Genomic DNA, 13,649 nt, shown 5'->3' with positions numbered 1-13,649 from the left:
TCTAAAGAGTAAGTCATCTGAACAGTGCTCTCTGTTGTAGTTGTTGACTTTCCTGGTAGTATGTTTAAAAATTACCCCAAAGACTTATTAAAGTAAAGTGCCAGCAGCCTGATCTCCTGGAGAGATCCTCAGAGATCAGGATGTTTTGGGTGAGAGGATTCTGAGTGATGAACCAAATTTTGAGAACAAGCTTATCTGTTTAGGTATTGGAGACCTATCTGCCTGTATAGAGGTTGGAGATGCAAGTTTAGTAAGAGGGTCCATTATGATCCCTTATGACTGATGGTGTCTGTGAGGAGGGTAGCATGGACTTTTACAGAACTAACCTTATTTTTGCATTGCTTTATTTTCCCTGATGTGCAAGGTGTGCAGAAGGGAGACGTGATTTTTCCCTTTCTAAGGTATCTTCTACATTTTCTGGTTAATTGGTTACAGTGTTTCTGTGGACTGATGGTAATGTGCACGCTGACCTGCTGAAAACCAGGCTAAAAATCTCCTTGTGAAAGGTAAAGTATATGCAGTGTAATAGTCATCATGTTGTTGAGAGCTTGTCTTCTTTGCTAAAAATGGTATGAATAATCCAAGGTCTGTGAGTGTTCAGGAAATCTTCAGTTTTAGTCAAGTCAAAGGGCCTTATCTTCACTGATCAAGAGCATGAGTTGCTCTGAAATATAAAATGTAGCTCCTATTGCTATGATTTTTGTTCATTCTGCTACCTGATTCTTATGAAAGGTATAATGAAGTTTTAATGGATAAAAGTTGCTTCTTTTTGGGGGAGGAGAAGAGAAAGCACAAAACATCTGTTTGTGGTTAGAAAAGTTGTTCAGGAAGGTTCTTCTGAAAAGGCCAACAAGTAGTTCAAGAAAGCTGGGTGAGTCTGTGGCCCATTGGGTAAGTGATGACTGTAGGACCTCCCAGGAAAGGATTTCTAAACAATTTGCAACACAGACTCTCAATACCTTCTCTGCTAGTTATATCAGATAGATCCTTTTTCAGGATTGAGCAGCTGGAAGGAGATTGGAAAAGATTGAATCTCAACTGTGGTCCTGGAGAAACTTGTGTCAGAGGTCAGAATAAAGCATGGGTCTTTCCTCCCCTGTTGGTTTGCTGCAGTTCAGCAGCTCATGTGATTGCATGTGATTGCAGAGAGAAGGAAGCCAAGAAGTACCTAGCACAGGAATCCAGCTTAGTTCTTCCAAGAATGAAACAGTGGTAAAACAAAAAGTCAGTTTCCAGTAAGGTGTTTGTAGACCTTACTTGGGAAAGGATGAGGGGCACATGGAAAACCTGATCTATGAGACTCAATAGGGCTCTTCCCTCAAATGGAAAGGAGCATTGTTGAGAGTCTCTTCCTCAAAAGTTAAATCTTCAGAAATGTTCTGGAGATAGGAGTGAAGCCCAAGCTGGCTGTGTCCTGGGCTGACCAGGCACCCCAGAGGCACAGGCCTGCACTTAGCCACAAGGAGGGCAAAATGAATGTGCTGCAGAGACAAGCAGGCTTCTGCCCTCTACCAGCCATCTCTGAGAGCTTCTGTGCTTGATGCCATTACCTTTTCTGTGCAGCTGCAGGCTTGGGAAGGGAAGGGGAGGTGTGCAGTTTGATGGAGATTAGAGCTTGAAGCCTCTAAACCATGATAGTTGTGCTCACTGGAGTCACTGGGCAGTGCAGAGAGGAGAGTCAGCCTGAGTCGCTGTGCTGAGAGGCTGGGCATAGGTCATATCTGAGCAAAACTGAGCTCTGGCAAGTTTAGTCCTGTGTCAGAGTCTGGCTGTGCCATGTGGGATTTAGGAAGGTTTATCCTTCCTAATGACCTTTTAAGTTTCCTCCTAAACTCAGTCCTTGAATTGCTATCTGGGATGGCACAGCTTGGGTTTGTCTTCAGTCTATGTAACCAAACCTCAAATGTTCTTATTCTTGACAGTGCTTTAAGCTGGTGGGGCACATCTGAAATCTCTCAGTGGCTCTTCTCACTAGCTCCCTGCAATGTCTGAGAGAATGAATGTAGTGTAGATATCTGTTGCTCATTCTGATCCAGGATATTCCAGGTCCCAGTGGAGAATACTGTGTGACACAGGAGAAGTTTGGCCAGACGTGGTTGAAAGTCACTTTTTTGTAAGCTAAATGTGGTGCCTGAGGGCAGCAGATTGCTTAGGATTCAAACAGAGCTTTCTTCCTATCTGAAAGGTACACCAGCTGGATGGAGGAGTAGGGATTTTGTGGAGAGTTTTCTGGGGCTGGGGGACACAAGCTGATTTTTAGCTGAAATATGCGATATGGCAACTGAAATATATTTGTTCTGAGATCTTTGTCTTGACCAGTAAGTCACGTCTTCCAGAATGAGTCTGTCAGCATCCCAGAAACATGGAGATATGTGTGCAAGGAGGTTTTGCTAGAAGTCAGCCTGGGAAAGTTGTCCAAGCTCGTGCCTGGGTTACAGGGCTCTTGGGTCTTCTGCTCTGTGCTGACATGCTTCAGTGAGGTTTATGGGATGCCCAGAACTTGCCTTCCTTAGTCCTTGCTTTCTGTACACTTCAGAGCAGTTTTTCCAGGGACAGTTGCCAAGCTCCATTGCTAAAACAACCTTGACATCCAGGATATGCGCTGTCAACACTTCCTTTGCTTTCACCCTGATGCTCTTCTAGGTTCTCCTGATGGTTATAGGATGAGCTTTGTCCTGGGAGGCTGCTCATTTGAAACTGTATCAAAGTTGGCTGAAACAGATTAATATCTCAGTTATGTAGAGTGGTCAGGTGTCTCGGCCCTTGCAGTTATGTTGTTGGAAAACTCATTAACCCAGCAAATATTTTGGTTAGTTTTGATGGTCTTGTTTTCTGCTATTTTTAATGAGCAAAACTGGATTACCAGGTGATCAGGCCAGCTCTAGAGCAGGGGCAAGGTAAGGAATGGGATGTGTATGGGAACAGGAACATATATTTGTGGGGGAGGTCAGGGCAGGCAAGACCTCCACTTAGATGAAGCCAGGTATTCATTCTTTTCAATTGTGTTGTAAAACCTTGCTTTGAATATCCTGACAGTTGTAATTGCAGTGAGGAAACCTCTCTTATGGCCTAATTGAAATGAGTATCTGACTTTTAATTGTTGGGTGGTAAAGAAGAATTTCATCTTGGTTGTGAAATTGGATTAGGCTCAGTTGAGCCTGCACTGAGCTGTAGGGTAGTGGCCCTGTTGCGGTTTCATGTCATGCCTCTGTTTATCCCCTCTCTCTCCTCAGCTTGGCATTGCTGTAGGCTTTCTGGTCCCTCCAGTTCTGATCCCTAATGTGGAGGATGTGGAGAAGCTGGCCTACCACATCAGCATCATGTTCTTCATGACTGCAGGTGTGGCATCAGCCCTGTTCATCCTGGTCATTATAGGTAAGGAGGTGGGAGTGTGCACATGAAACCAGATGGGACTGAGATCAGCTGATGTGTGACGGGGGCCTGTGTGCCAGGAGATGGGCTGGGCAGGCCATCTGGGGAGGTGTCCTACCATGCAGCTGACAGGCTTATGCAATACTGTATCTTGCTGCTTCAAACCCTTGATGAACAGCACATGTTGAAGGGAGGTGGTCAGCAAGCCTGCCAAATTCTTAGTTTTGTCCATTGCTTGCATAATAAATTCCAGGCATGAGTAAGTCTTTGAAAAACCAGCAGAAATCTTTCATAGTCATCTTCCGTACAAACATGGTGCTGGCCCCTGGGTTATGTCTGGGACCTGCCTACCCCTGAAAAGTAGAAAGAGGCAGATTATATGGCATCACAGGAACAAGCTCTTCCCAGTTATGAGTGAGAAGAAAAAAGCATGAAGGACAGTAGCAGGACACTAGAGATGCAATTCCCTGCTTAACACATGAAGTTGAAGCCAGATCTTTAGCATGAAACATTGGCATGCTCACTGGAGAGCTGAGTTTAGTTGCTGAATTCCATGCAATTTGTTTTTGATAGGCTCCTCTTACCAGTTTGTTCTGTTGCTGATGGCTGAATCAGATGTAGCTTCAAATAGTGTGGGGCAGAGAATAGACAAGGTACAAAAATGCCTGTCTAGCACCTGGCACAGCAGTATCACCTGTGACTGGGATTTCTGGATGCTACTTTAATGATAGTAAGGGGCAGCAGATGGCTTGGCCTGAAATAAAACCTGGCAAAGGTTATTGTTCCCTGGGCACTGGCCACTGCAGAACACTAGGCCACCTTTGTCAACTGACTTGTTCAGTTCTGCTTTGTCTTTTGTAAATCCACATAACACTTTTGCACCTGGATGGTCATCCTTCTAGAGACAAAGTCTGATAATAATCTTGAGAACTCTTTTGGTGCTGCTGGACACTGCCTACACAAAAATCTAATTGAAGGCAAGATGTTTCCCTTGGGAAGGAGACAGGAGCTACTGCTGGAAGAGAGCTGTTCTTTCTGTTCCTGGATAAGTTCATGCATGGAGATCAAAGCTTAAGGAAAATGGTGTGTTTTGTACACTTGGTTCTAGCAGTCCCTCTGCCATCCCTGAAATGGCACAGTGTGTGCTCAGGCCCCTCAATTGCACCATTACAGACAGGTGTACTTTTTTGTGTCTACAAACAGGTGTGCTTTTTTGTGTCTGCTTTCAGTCTTCAAAGAGAAGCCCCCAAACCCTCCAAGTCGAGCTCAGGCCCTGATCCAGTCCAGACCAGCTGCAGAGTATTCCTACGTGCAGTCAATCCTCCGCCTGCTCCGCAATGCCAACTTTTTGCTGCTTATGGTCACTTATGGTAAGGTCTGGTCTCCTTTCTTCTTGTGCAGTTATCACAGCCTCTCCCTTGTTCTCTGTGCTCTGCTGGGACAGTAACTAGCTTGAGTTGTTTTAGGGGAACATAAAGATAGCTCTCCTGTGCTGCCACAGACCAGGAATCCTTATAGCCCAGTCCTCTTCAGCAGTGGTTACCCGTGAATGCAGCAGGAAAGAACAAAAGGAAGGCAAGCACGCAGAGGATGATGTGCCCCTACAACTGTTCTCCCAGTCTTTGACTGTTTGCTGTTTAGGGAATTTCCTTATCTGTTCTTTTTTTCTAGTAATTTAGCTAATTGCAGCAAACCAATCGAAGTGCTTACATAAGAAATGTATGGAAGTGTCTGAGTGCAAGTCATAGAACTGAATGAAAGTCATTTCTGAAGGCAAGGACATGAATATGACTGCCAGGCATCTCTGTAGAGGTCATATGGAGTATGCAGATGTGCAGACTGTCAGCTTTCTAGGCGGTCTCTGCGAAGCACTTGGGAGGAAGGACTAGAGAATATTTTATGCCATCTGTCCTTGCGTGCTGAATTTGCTGCTTGCTTCTCTTCAGTATTCTCGGTATGTTTGTTTGAGGGCAGTGTGATGTGTTGAATCTATTCCCTGATGCTGAATTGGCATATGGAGAAATGTTTTTCTTACTAGCAGAAAGGCCATTGTGGTCTCTGCCTGGCTGCATAATAGGGTATACTGTAGCCAGTTAGTCTGTGGGTAGTTTTGTCCTCAGTCTTCCTACCAGCTCGCTATAGAAGCTTCTCAGAGATACAGTTAAATATTGCTGAAAGTTCTGCACATTCTGCCAGCAATTGTATCTGAAAGGCCTTGTGGATGAGTGGGCAGGTTGGAGAGAGTCAGATGGTGGCTTTGTACTTGGTGAGGATGCTAAAGGTCTTTGGAGTTGCTGGAATCTCTGTTCCCTTCCTTCTCACTGAAGTAGGAATGCCCCTCTCAGATTGCTCTTAAACTCTCCTGGTTTGCATTGCAGCTGCTGGGTTTGGCTTTTTTTCACCATAGTACATAATACCCTCTCAGAAAGTGAAGACAGAAAAATCTGTCACGCTGACTGTGTCTAAAGTTGGATTGTATCATCTGCTCAGTTCACATTTACCCTTCAGGAAAAAGAAAGGGGAAAGCATCTGCTCTAATAGGTATAAACAAGTCCTAGAGGAGAGAGGAGGGCTCTCAGTACAAAGAACATGTTTAGAATCTGACCTTCCTGAGATAATTCTTTTCTGGCAGTCACAAACAGTGTGGAAAATCTGTTTAGTGGCTCATAATTCATTTTCCCTTGCTGCTGGTCTGTGCATTTTTTCTTTTCCTCTCTGTGTCAGCTTCATGCCAATCTCCAGCTTGACTTGAGATGGTGACTGTTACTCAGAGAGGGAACTGTGCTGTGAAACTTTTTTTTTTTAGCTTGTCTGGGTTTAATATGGTGACAGTTTTTCCTACTCAAGTCAAAAGTTACGTTGGCCGAGATTTAAGACATCTGCAGCCACATGAGTGCAACTGAGTCATCCTGCCCACCCAACACAAAGATATCTGCAGCCTGTTGGCTTTTGTGCTAGCATAGCATGTATCAGGGAGAGAGGGGCTAACCTGCTGCTTGTCCGTCTTGCCTGGCTGTAGAAAGAATGAGGATCCTTCCACAATGACAGGTCAGAACACATCTGCAGACCTCTGAGGTCTTGGCATTACCAGCAGCCAATGGTTCCTTTCTTGTGGCACGACTTGCAGTGCTGGACACAGTGGTGTCACTGCTGCTGTGTCAGGTGCTCGTGAACTGATTTTCAGGAAACCCTCAGAGAACCTTTTCCCCAAGGCTGCTGACATTGCTTCCATAAAACTGAGGTATAACATGGAATGGGCATTAAGGAATTCCAAGTCTATGGGGTTGGGCTTTGCATTGGAGAGCGTGTTGCTAGTCAGAGGCAGTAGGCAGGAAAAGGGTGAGAAATTCTGGGAAAGAGTAATAGAATGGGAGTCACGAGACAGTGTTAAAGAATCAGCATTTGGAATGGTGATGGGGCAGTGGGACCTGCATAAGGAGCCATTGTTGGGTACTATTACATGGGTGAACAAGAAAGAGTCTGGCAAGTAGGTAATAGGCTGCTTACCTGTGGGAGACCTGGGTTCTAATCTCAGGCTTAATAAGGGCTCTGTTTGGAGCTGTAGGCTATAAACTTCCCTGTTCTGGCCTCTATAAAATAGAGGACACACTGGGGTATCAAAACATTATTCTACATTACAAGCAAACCATGATAACTAGCTAAAGAATCAGGTGGTGCTGGACATTCAGATGGCCACTTTTGGATGGCAAATGGCCACTTTCCCATTGGAAGCAACCATTACCTGTTTTATGGTCATTCAAACAGCTGTAATTCTCAGAGAAGCTTCACTGAGCAGCTGTGACACATGAAGTGTCTACAACTTTTCTCAGCCCTCGCATATGCAAATTTGACACATTGTCTTGATTCTTAGAATGTTTTACCTGACTCTGGTGCCAAGTGTTGCTGCCAGCTCTTACTTTTTGCCCAGCTTGGGAGCAGAGGCTCTTCCCTCTCTTGGAAATTACAAGGATCACAGAGCTGCTGTAAAGCTGGTTTAGTGACATGTTAGTTACCAGAACAGCATCTGGCTGTCTTCACAAGGCTGCTGTCCTCTTGCCTGGGTGAGAAATAGAGGTGCACAAATGAGTGGTTAATGTTTATGCCCAGCTTTGAAGTGAAGAAACAGAAGGGCTGTGCTGATCTGCCATACTCCTGTGTCCTTGCACTGCAGCTTGTGGTGTCCCCTAGTGGGCGGGGTGCTCCAGAGGTGGAGGTAGGATGAAGCTGATTTAGGGTGTGTTAGCTGTTTGCCATAGCTAAGTGTTGCAAAGAGACAGCTTTTAAGGCTGGAGGGCGCCTCCTTGCTAAGAGTTCTCCAGTTGTTCTCCCCCATCCTTAGCTGCTGGCCCTGCCCAAGTTTCCAGTCTTCTGAGTAACTCTTAGTAAGGATTAGGTCGATTCTCCTGCCTAATGAGCATGTCACTCAATTTACTAGCCTCTCCTGTAATCTTCTGACAGGATTCTGAAGTGGGAAACATTGTCACAGGCAATATTTGGGATCACTTGCATAAGAGTCTTTGTCTGTTGTCTGTGCCATACAGCTGTGGAGTGTGCTTTACTTAATCATGGAATGGTTTAGAATCATTAGAAGGGCTCTTAAAGATCATCTAGTTGTAACCCCCATGCCATGTGCCAGGACACCTTCCTCTAGACCTGATCACTCAGAGTCCAGTCTAGCCTGGCCTTAAACGTTTCCATCTATGTCTTTGGGCAGCCTGTTCCAGTGCCTCACCACCCTCACAGTAAATTGTAATGTTGTCAGAGATGGTGTGTGAAGGTAGTGTGATGCACCCTCCAGCTGCCAATCTTGTGGCTGCTCATAGTGCTGTGTACTGCAACAGACATCCAGGGCTCAGTGGAAGACTGGGCTAGGTGCAGGATTGCTGAGTACTTAAGGGGAGATAGGGGACTTCAGGGTTAGCAGAGCTCAGAGCTTTGTTTACTCTGTCAGAGCTCTGCCTGCTAGACTGCACTTCTGTATCCTGTGTTGTTAGTTTCTGCTTTTAGCTGAGGCTTAGAGAGGAAAAGTAGGAAGGGGGAACTTGATATGTATCTGTTTTGTCAGGATTTCAGGCATCTGTGCCAGACTTTAAAACCATGTCTCCTTTTGGAGCCTATAGATGTGTGAGCTGCAGTGGTAAAATCTGTCCCCTTCCCTCCACCCATCAGAATCACTGAAGCCTTGAAGAGAAACCAACTGCAAATGTAAATGACTTTCTGAGAAGAAAGTTAGATACTGACTGTTACAGACCTCATCAACCTGGGGAAGGTTTCTCAGTATCACCCAAGGTGAGAGTGGAGCCGTTGCAGTACTGCTGGTCCAGTGCACATGTGGATGTTGCTGCCTGCTGAACAAAGCTGTTGGGTTTTCTGCCCTTTGGGGAAGGCATTTAACCAACGAGAATTACATGTAAGATGCAGCTGAGTGTCTGAATAGGGCTTGACCAGATCACCCCAACAGTTTCATTCTCACCTTGGGTGATACTGAGAAACCTTCACCAGGTGGTTGATCCTTGTAGCAGTTAATGCAAGTTCTCTTTCAGAAACAGTTACTTTCATGGGGTTTTTTCAGGCCTCAGTGATAGCTTTTGAAATGCAAGACTTTTTCCATGCAGACACACAGCCCAGGTGCCTGAAGGTAGTGCTGTCTGTGCTTCACCAATCAGCTTTGCTCCCACTTGTCTTCTGGCATTTCTTGCCTTGGAGAGAATGTTATTTACTGGCTGTCAGCAGGGAGAATGCTGACCAGGCTCTTCTCTGGGAGGAAAATACACAGGTCGATGACACTGTTGTTAATTGAATCTCGGGTCCTTGTTCAAGGTATGGTGCTGAGGCAGATGCTTTTCTAGTTTTTTTACTTGGCTGGGAGCAGAGGAGAAAATTGCAGTGCTAAAAGATGAATCTGGCTGCTCACAGGGTTGCTCAGAGGGTTGGAACTTTGTGAAGGAGTTGCAAGACCTTTCGGGACCAGAAATGTGCACAGCCCTTCCTCTAGCTCCTTAGATAGGAACCATCCTGAAACTGCAGGGTTCTTCCTTCTGCATGCTGAGGCCTGGATGTTGGTCTGCATTTCTTTCAGTATCCTATGTCTGCCAGTCTGGCTCACTCTCCTGAGACACTGCAGCCTTGTTCTGGATTGATGGTCCCAAAGATTTCTCTCTCTGCATTTCTACCATTTCACAGCCCAGCAGGAGAGGAACAGGCTCTGAATGTGCTGCATTTTTATCCCCTTCTCAGGTCTGAATGTAGGTTGTTTCTACGCCTTGTCCACTCTGCTGAACCGCATGGTGATCCATCACTACCCAGTAAGTGCCTCCAACCCTCATGGCCCTCTCTGATGCTTGCTGCTGTCCAAGACAAGTTGGGTCCAGCACAAGTTGGCTGTTCCCTTTTGCCTTTGCACCACCCCATGCAAAAGCTGATGAGCTCTAGAAAAGATGGCTCCTTTGCACCTTAATTGAAAGCATTTAGTTGTGAGAAAATCTTCCAGTAATTTCCTCTACTTGTTTCTAACTGTGATTTCTGCTGGGACATCTGTTCCGGGAGGTTGCTCATGCTCTGGTGGCAGACAGATGGGGTGCTTCTGTACCTGAGCTATTGTACAGCTCACTGCTGGTGCTGCCTGCCACAGAGCTCCTTTCTGTTCTGCCTCATAGTGAGTCCCAGTATTTCCTAGTCAATCTGGTCCAAATCCTAACAGCAAGCTTCGTAGAGTTTATGCTAACTCCTTTTAGACTATCTGCTCACGCTGGCCAGTACACACATTTTTCTCATAGTTGGCTCAGACATAATTGCCACACCACTTTTTTTTTTTCATGGACCAGAAAGCACTGGCTCATAGTGGGCCCAAAAGTGTTCCTGCAAAGGCTAGTTCTGGTTACTGTGTTACCAGCAGAAAGCATGTGAGAAGACTAGCTTTGCTGTCTCTTCCTCTCTGGGTTTTGTGCGCTTTGCTTTTTGTTGGCTATGAGTTAGCTCCTGCACTTGTGTGAGTGTGTATGTGTCTCACCACAGGGGGAGGAGGTGAATGCTGGCAGGATTGGACTCACCATTATACTGTCGGGGATGGCTGGGGCTCTGATCTCTGGCATCTGGTTGGACAAAACCAAAACCTACAAGTAAGTCCCTTGTTTGCCCCTGTGCCCTGGTGACTGTGCTCTTCCTCCACACTGTGCAAGGAGGAACCCTGTGCAGCTGCAAGTTGCCACTGTGGAGACTGAATCATTGAGAGGATTTGTAGGGGAAAAAATAGGGTTCTTCCAAACCCAGTTAGTGTAAGGTGAAGTTTGGAGCTGTGCATTAGCCAGCACTGGGCCCATGCGAGATCTGGTGTTGGCAGTCCCTAGGGAGGCTCACAGAGAAGATGAGATGGCCCAATAACTGCTTTGCCAGGGATGAGAGAGTTCTTGGCACAAGCAGAATCAAGACTGTACCAGACCATTTGTCAGCCCTTACAAACCAGCCTCTGTGAATTTTTGTGCAGTTAATGAAAGGCACATTGAATCCAGTGCCCAGAGGCATTGTGTTGGTGGCGTGCTGCTGTGTTTAGGGCAGGCATAAGGTTATTGGGGTTACGGGTGGATGAGGCTGTGTTTGTTGCCCTATGAGTTGGGAAGGCAGATCTGGCCAGCATGCTTTGCCATCTGCAAAGGGACAGTTAAGAGTCTTTGCTTGTCCTACAGTTCCTGGTCCTCAGAAACACCTCTGTAGGATATTCCAGGTGATACAGAGAGACTCTTGTCTATTATACTGGGGTCCACCTAGCTTTTTGATTTCTGTGCTGGCTTTGAGAACTGTGCTACAACCTGTTGTCTGAGCAGGTTGGGTGAGAGGGGGCTTTACTGATGATGTGCTGGTAATGACTTGAAAGCAATTTCAGAGTTTTATTCCTTGCAGCAGCTTTTCATCTGGGGGAGTCCTACTATCATTATCCTACCTCATACCTTGGGCCAGAAATGCACATTCTCATTGTAGACAGCTTAGATTAATCTGGCTGGCTGTGAGCTTGCAACTTCTGAAGTGGCCTCTGGCCCTAGCTCCCTGTGCAGTGCAGGGATCAGAAATAGAAAACTGGCTTCTCTAATAAGAAATAACAGTAGGTGAGGTCTTCTGGGATTGGCAGGTTGTTTGTTGCTGTGTCTAGATGGTTGTGGCACTGAGTAGTACTCATGTGGGAGTCCTGGGAAATAGAAATACAACTGTTAGAACTGCACTGCTAACCATGCAATGTCACTTGTCTCTTTCCAGCCCAGGGCTAGTGTTAAGGTAGCCTCAGCTGGCACTGCTAGACTGGATGATCTTCCTGGTTCTCTGTAAGTGAGGTTAGGTTGCAGCATGAAGGCTCGAAGAGCTTTGTGACTCACCATGCAGAGCTGGGACTTGGAATTTGGGAGAATGGGAGAGAGACAAAAATCCACAAATCCTGTATTTGTTCTGTGTCCACTCCTTTCTTGGAGAGATTACATAGGTAGGCAGAGCTGGCTAACAGTGCAGAAGAATAGGACAATGTCACCCGTGGAGTTTATTCTACAGACCCCAAGGCCTATTGGGAGATAGCAGGGTTTTTCCTCACCTAAGGCTAAAACGAAGAATTTGTTCTCCATTACAGCCTACAAAATGGATTTCTGTGAAACTAGCACTTTTTTTTTCCCTGAGTGCTACATAGTCTTTATTTAGCCCCATTTAAAAGTCTATTTAAAAAAAACTGTCAAGATGCCAGATGTTCTAGGTGGATACCCTCCCCCTTCCCTCTGTTGCTGAGATGGTGTCAAGAATAAAATGGTAAGCACATGAAAATCAGGAAGGAAAGATATTAAGTCCTTTTTTTAGTCAGCTTGGAGAGAGAGGGAAGCAAATGAATGGGATCCAGCTGTGATTGAGGGGAGCAGTGGAAGGTTAATAACAGAAGGAATTGCAGAGCTCTACATGCATGTTTGATCTTTACTGTACCATCAGCAGTTCCTTGAAAGGGTGAGGCTGTGCTAAGTCAGGCTTTCCCCATCTGTCATGCTCGGGCACCAATAAGCCTTGCACTCTTGCTTTTATTTGGCAGGCAAGTCCCTGCACTGTTCTTGTTTTTGGAATAGCAGGTGCAAAATTTGGTCCATTAAAATAAACACATGGGTTATGTAGTGATGAGCGAGCAGTGCAAGAATTGGGGTTGCCTTTGGTGGTATGGCTTGTTGAGAGCAGTCCATCTCTTTGAATCATAGAATCAGGAGAAGACCCTTATAGTTTTGACATCAAGTTCCTGGCTCAGAGGACAGATGAGGTTGTGACACCTGGAGACTGCTGGGTGCATGGGTGTCGGTAGGGTAGTCTGGCTCAGAATGAGGTGTTTGGGAACTGAATTAATCAGCACTTCTCTTTGGTTATGCTTTTCTTTAAAGTGCAGTGTTCATGTGGCCTCAGATCAAGCTGGTTGCAGTCAGCACTCTGTGCTTTCATTGCTGCATCTCTATAAGGCAAGATGTCAGAAATACCCATCTCTCTCTCCATTGACTAGGCAGAAGACCCCAAGAGGTGTTTTAGATCTGTACAGATGCAAGGTACAAAAATTTGGGGGAGGGAGAAAAGATGGTGGAGGATGGGGCACTTGGCTCTCTTTCAAGTGAGAAGATGAGTGCTCTCTCAGCTTAGCCTGACCAGCAATTTGGGCCTTCTTATCATAGCCTGTTTTACACAAGATTAGTCCTTGTGTAGTGGATATGTCTTCACTCTGTTGTGCCATATGTCTTATATGAATAATTTACCAAGACTGTCCTTTCTTCTGACCTTCATACAGGAAGAAAGTGGCATAAAACGGAATGCCAGAGGATAAGGGTGTGGTGAAAACCAAAGCAGTCTTCTCCAATTCATCCCTTTCTCCAGCATCTGACACCTCTGTCTCTTCAGCAATGACATCTCCTGGGAGCATAGGATCAAGGGCTTTGTTTGGGCTTGTGTGCAGCCTGGAATGTGCTGTCCTCATGGCAAAGCCTGTGTAGGCCATCTGTCATCCCTGTCCATACAGGAGAGCATGCTGGAGCTGCTCACACAACATCCCTGTGAGCAGCTAAAACTGTTGTATGTGCCTGTGCCTCTCATCCCACCTCCTGCTCCCAGCTTGTTCATTTGTTGCCTCAGATGTTGCTTGACTTTATTGTTTTTGCAGCTGCAATCCCTTCGTGTCACTTGCTTCCTTTGTCCAAGTGACCTTGTGAGACAAGGCTGGGCTGGGCCATACCCATTCCTTACTCTGAGGCTTCTTCTGGAGCTGACTGAACAGCAGGAGATGT

At 45.9% G+C, this 13,649-nt stretch overlaps 1 protein-coding gene across 5 annotated transcripts in view; it reads left to right on the top strand.

The window, feature by feature from the left end:
* FLVCR2 (FLVCR choline and putative heme transporter 2) overlaps nucleotides 1-13,649 on the top strand; it is a 34,885-nt gene that overhangs the window by 8,256 nt on the left and 12,980 nt on the right. For all 5 annotated transcript variants that reach the window (XR_003379914.2, XM_074542595.1, XM_074542596.1 and 2 more), the window contains exons 2-5: nucleotides 3,234-3,375; nucleotides 4,602-4,742; nucleotides 9,610-9,677; nucleotides 10,387-10,490. Coding sequence is in view for 4 of the 5 variants with exons in the window: in XM_074542595.1 (XP_074398696.1) it covers nucleotides 3,234-3,375; nucleotides 4,602-4,742; nucleotides 9,610-9,677; nucleotides 10,387-10,490 (455 nt within the window). In the remaining variant the exon portion in view is untranslated. The remainder of the gene's footprint in view (nucleotides 1-3,233; nucleotides 3,376-4,601; nucleotides 4,743-9,609; nucleotides 9,678-10,386; nucleotides 10,491-13,649) is intronic.

This window comes from Zonotrichia albicollis, chromosome 6 (genome assembly GCF_047830755.1).
Source record: "Zonotrichia albicollis isolate bZonAlb1 chromosome 6, bZonAlb1.hap1, whole genome shotgun sequence".
NCBI classification, from domain to species: Eukaryota; Metazoa; Chordata; class Aves; order Passeriformes; family Passerellidae; genus Zonotrichia; species Zonotrichia albicollis.
Note: the sequence above shows the minus strand (reverse complement) of the source record. Positions and strands in the feature narration are given on the sequence as shown.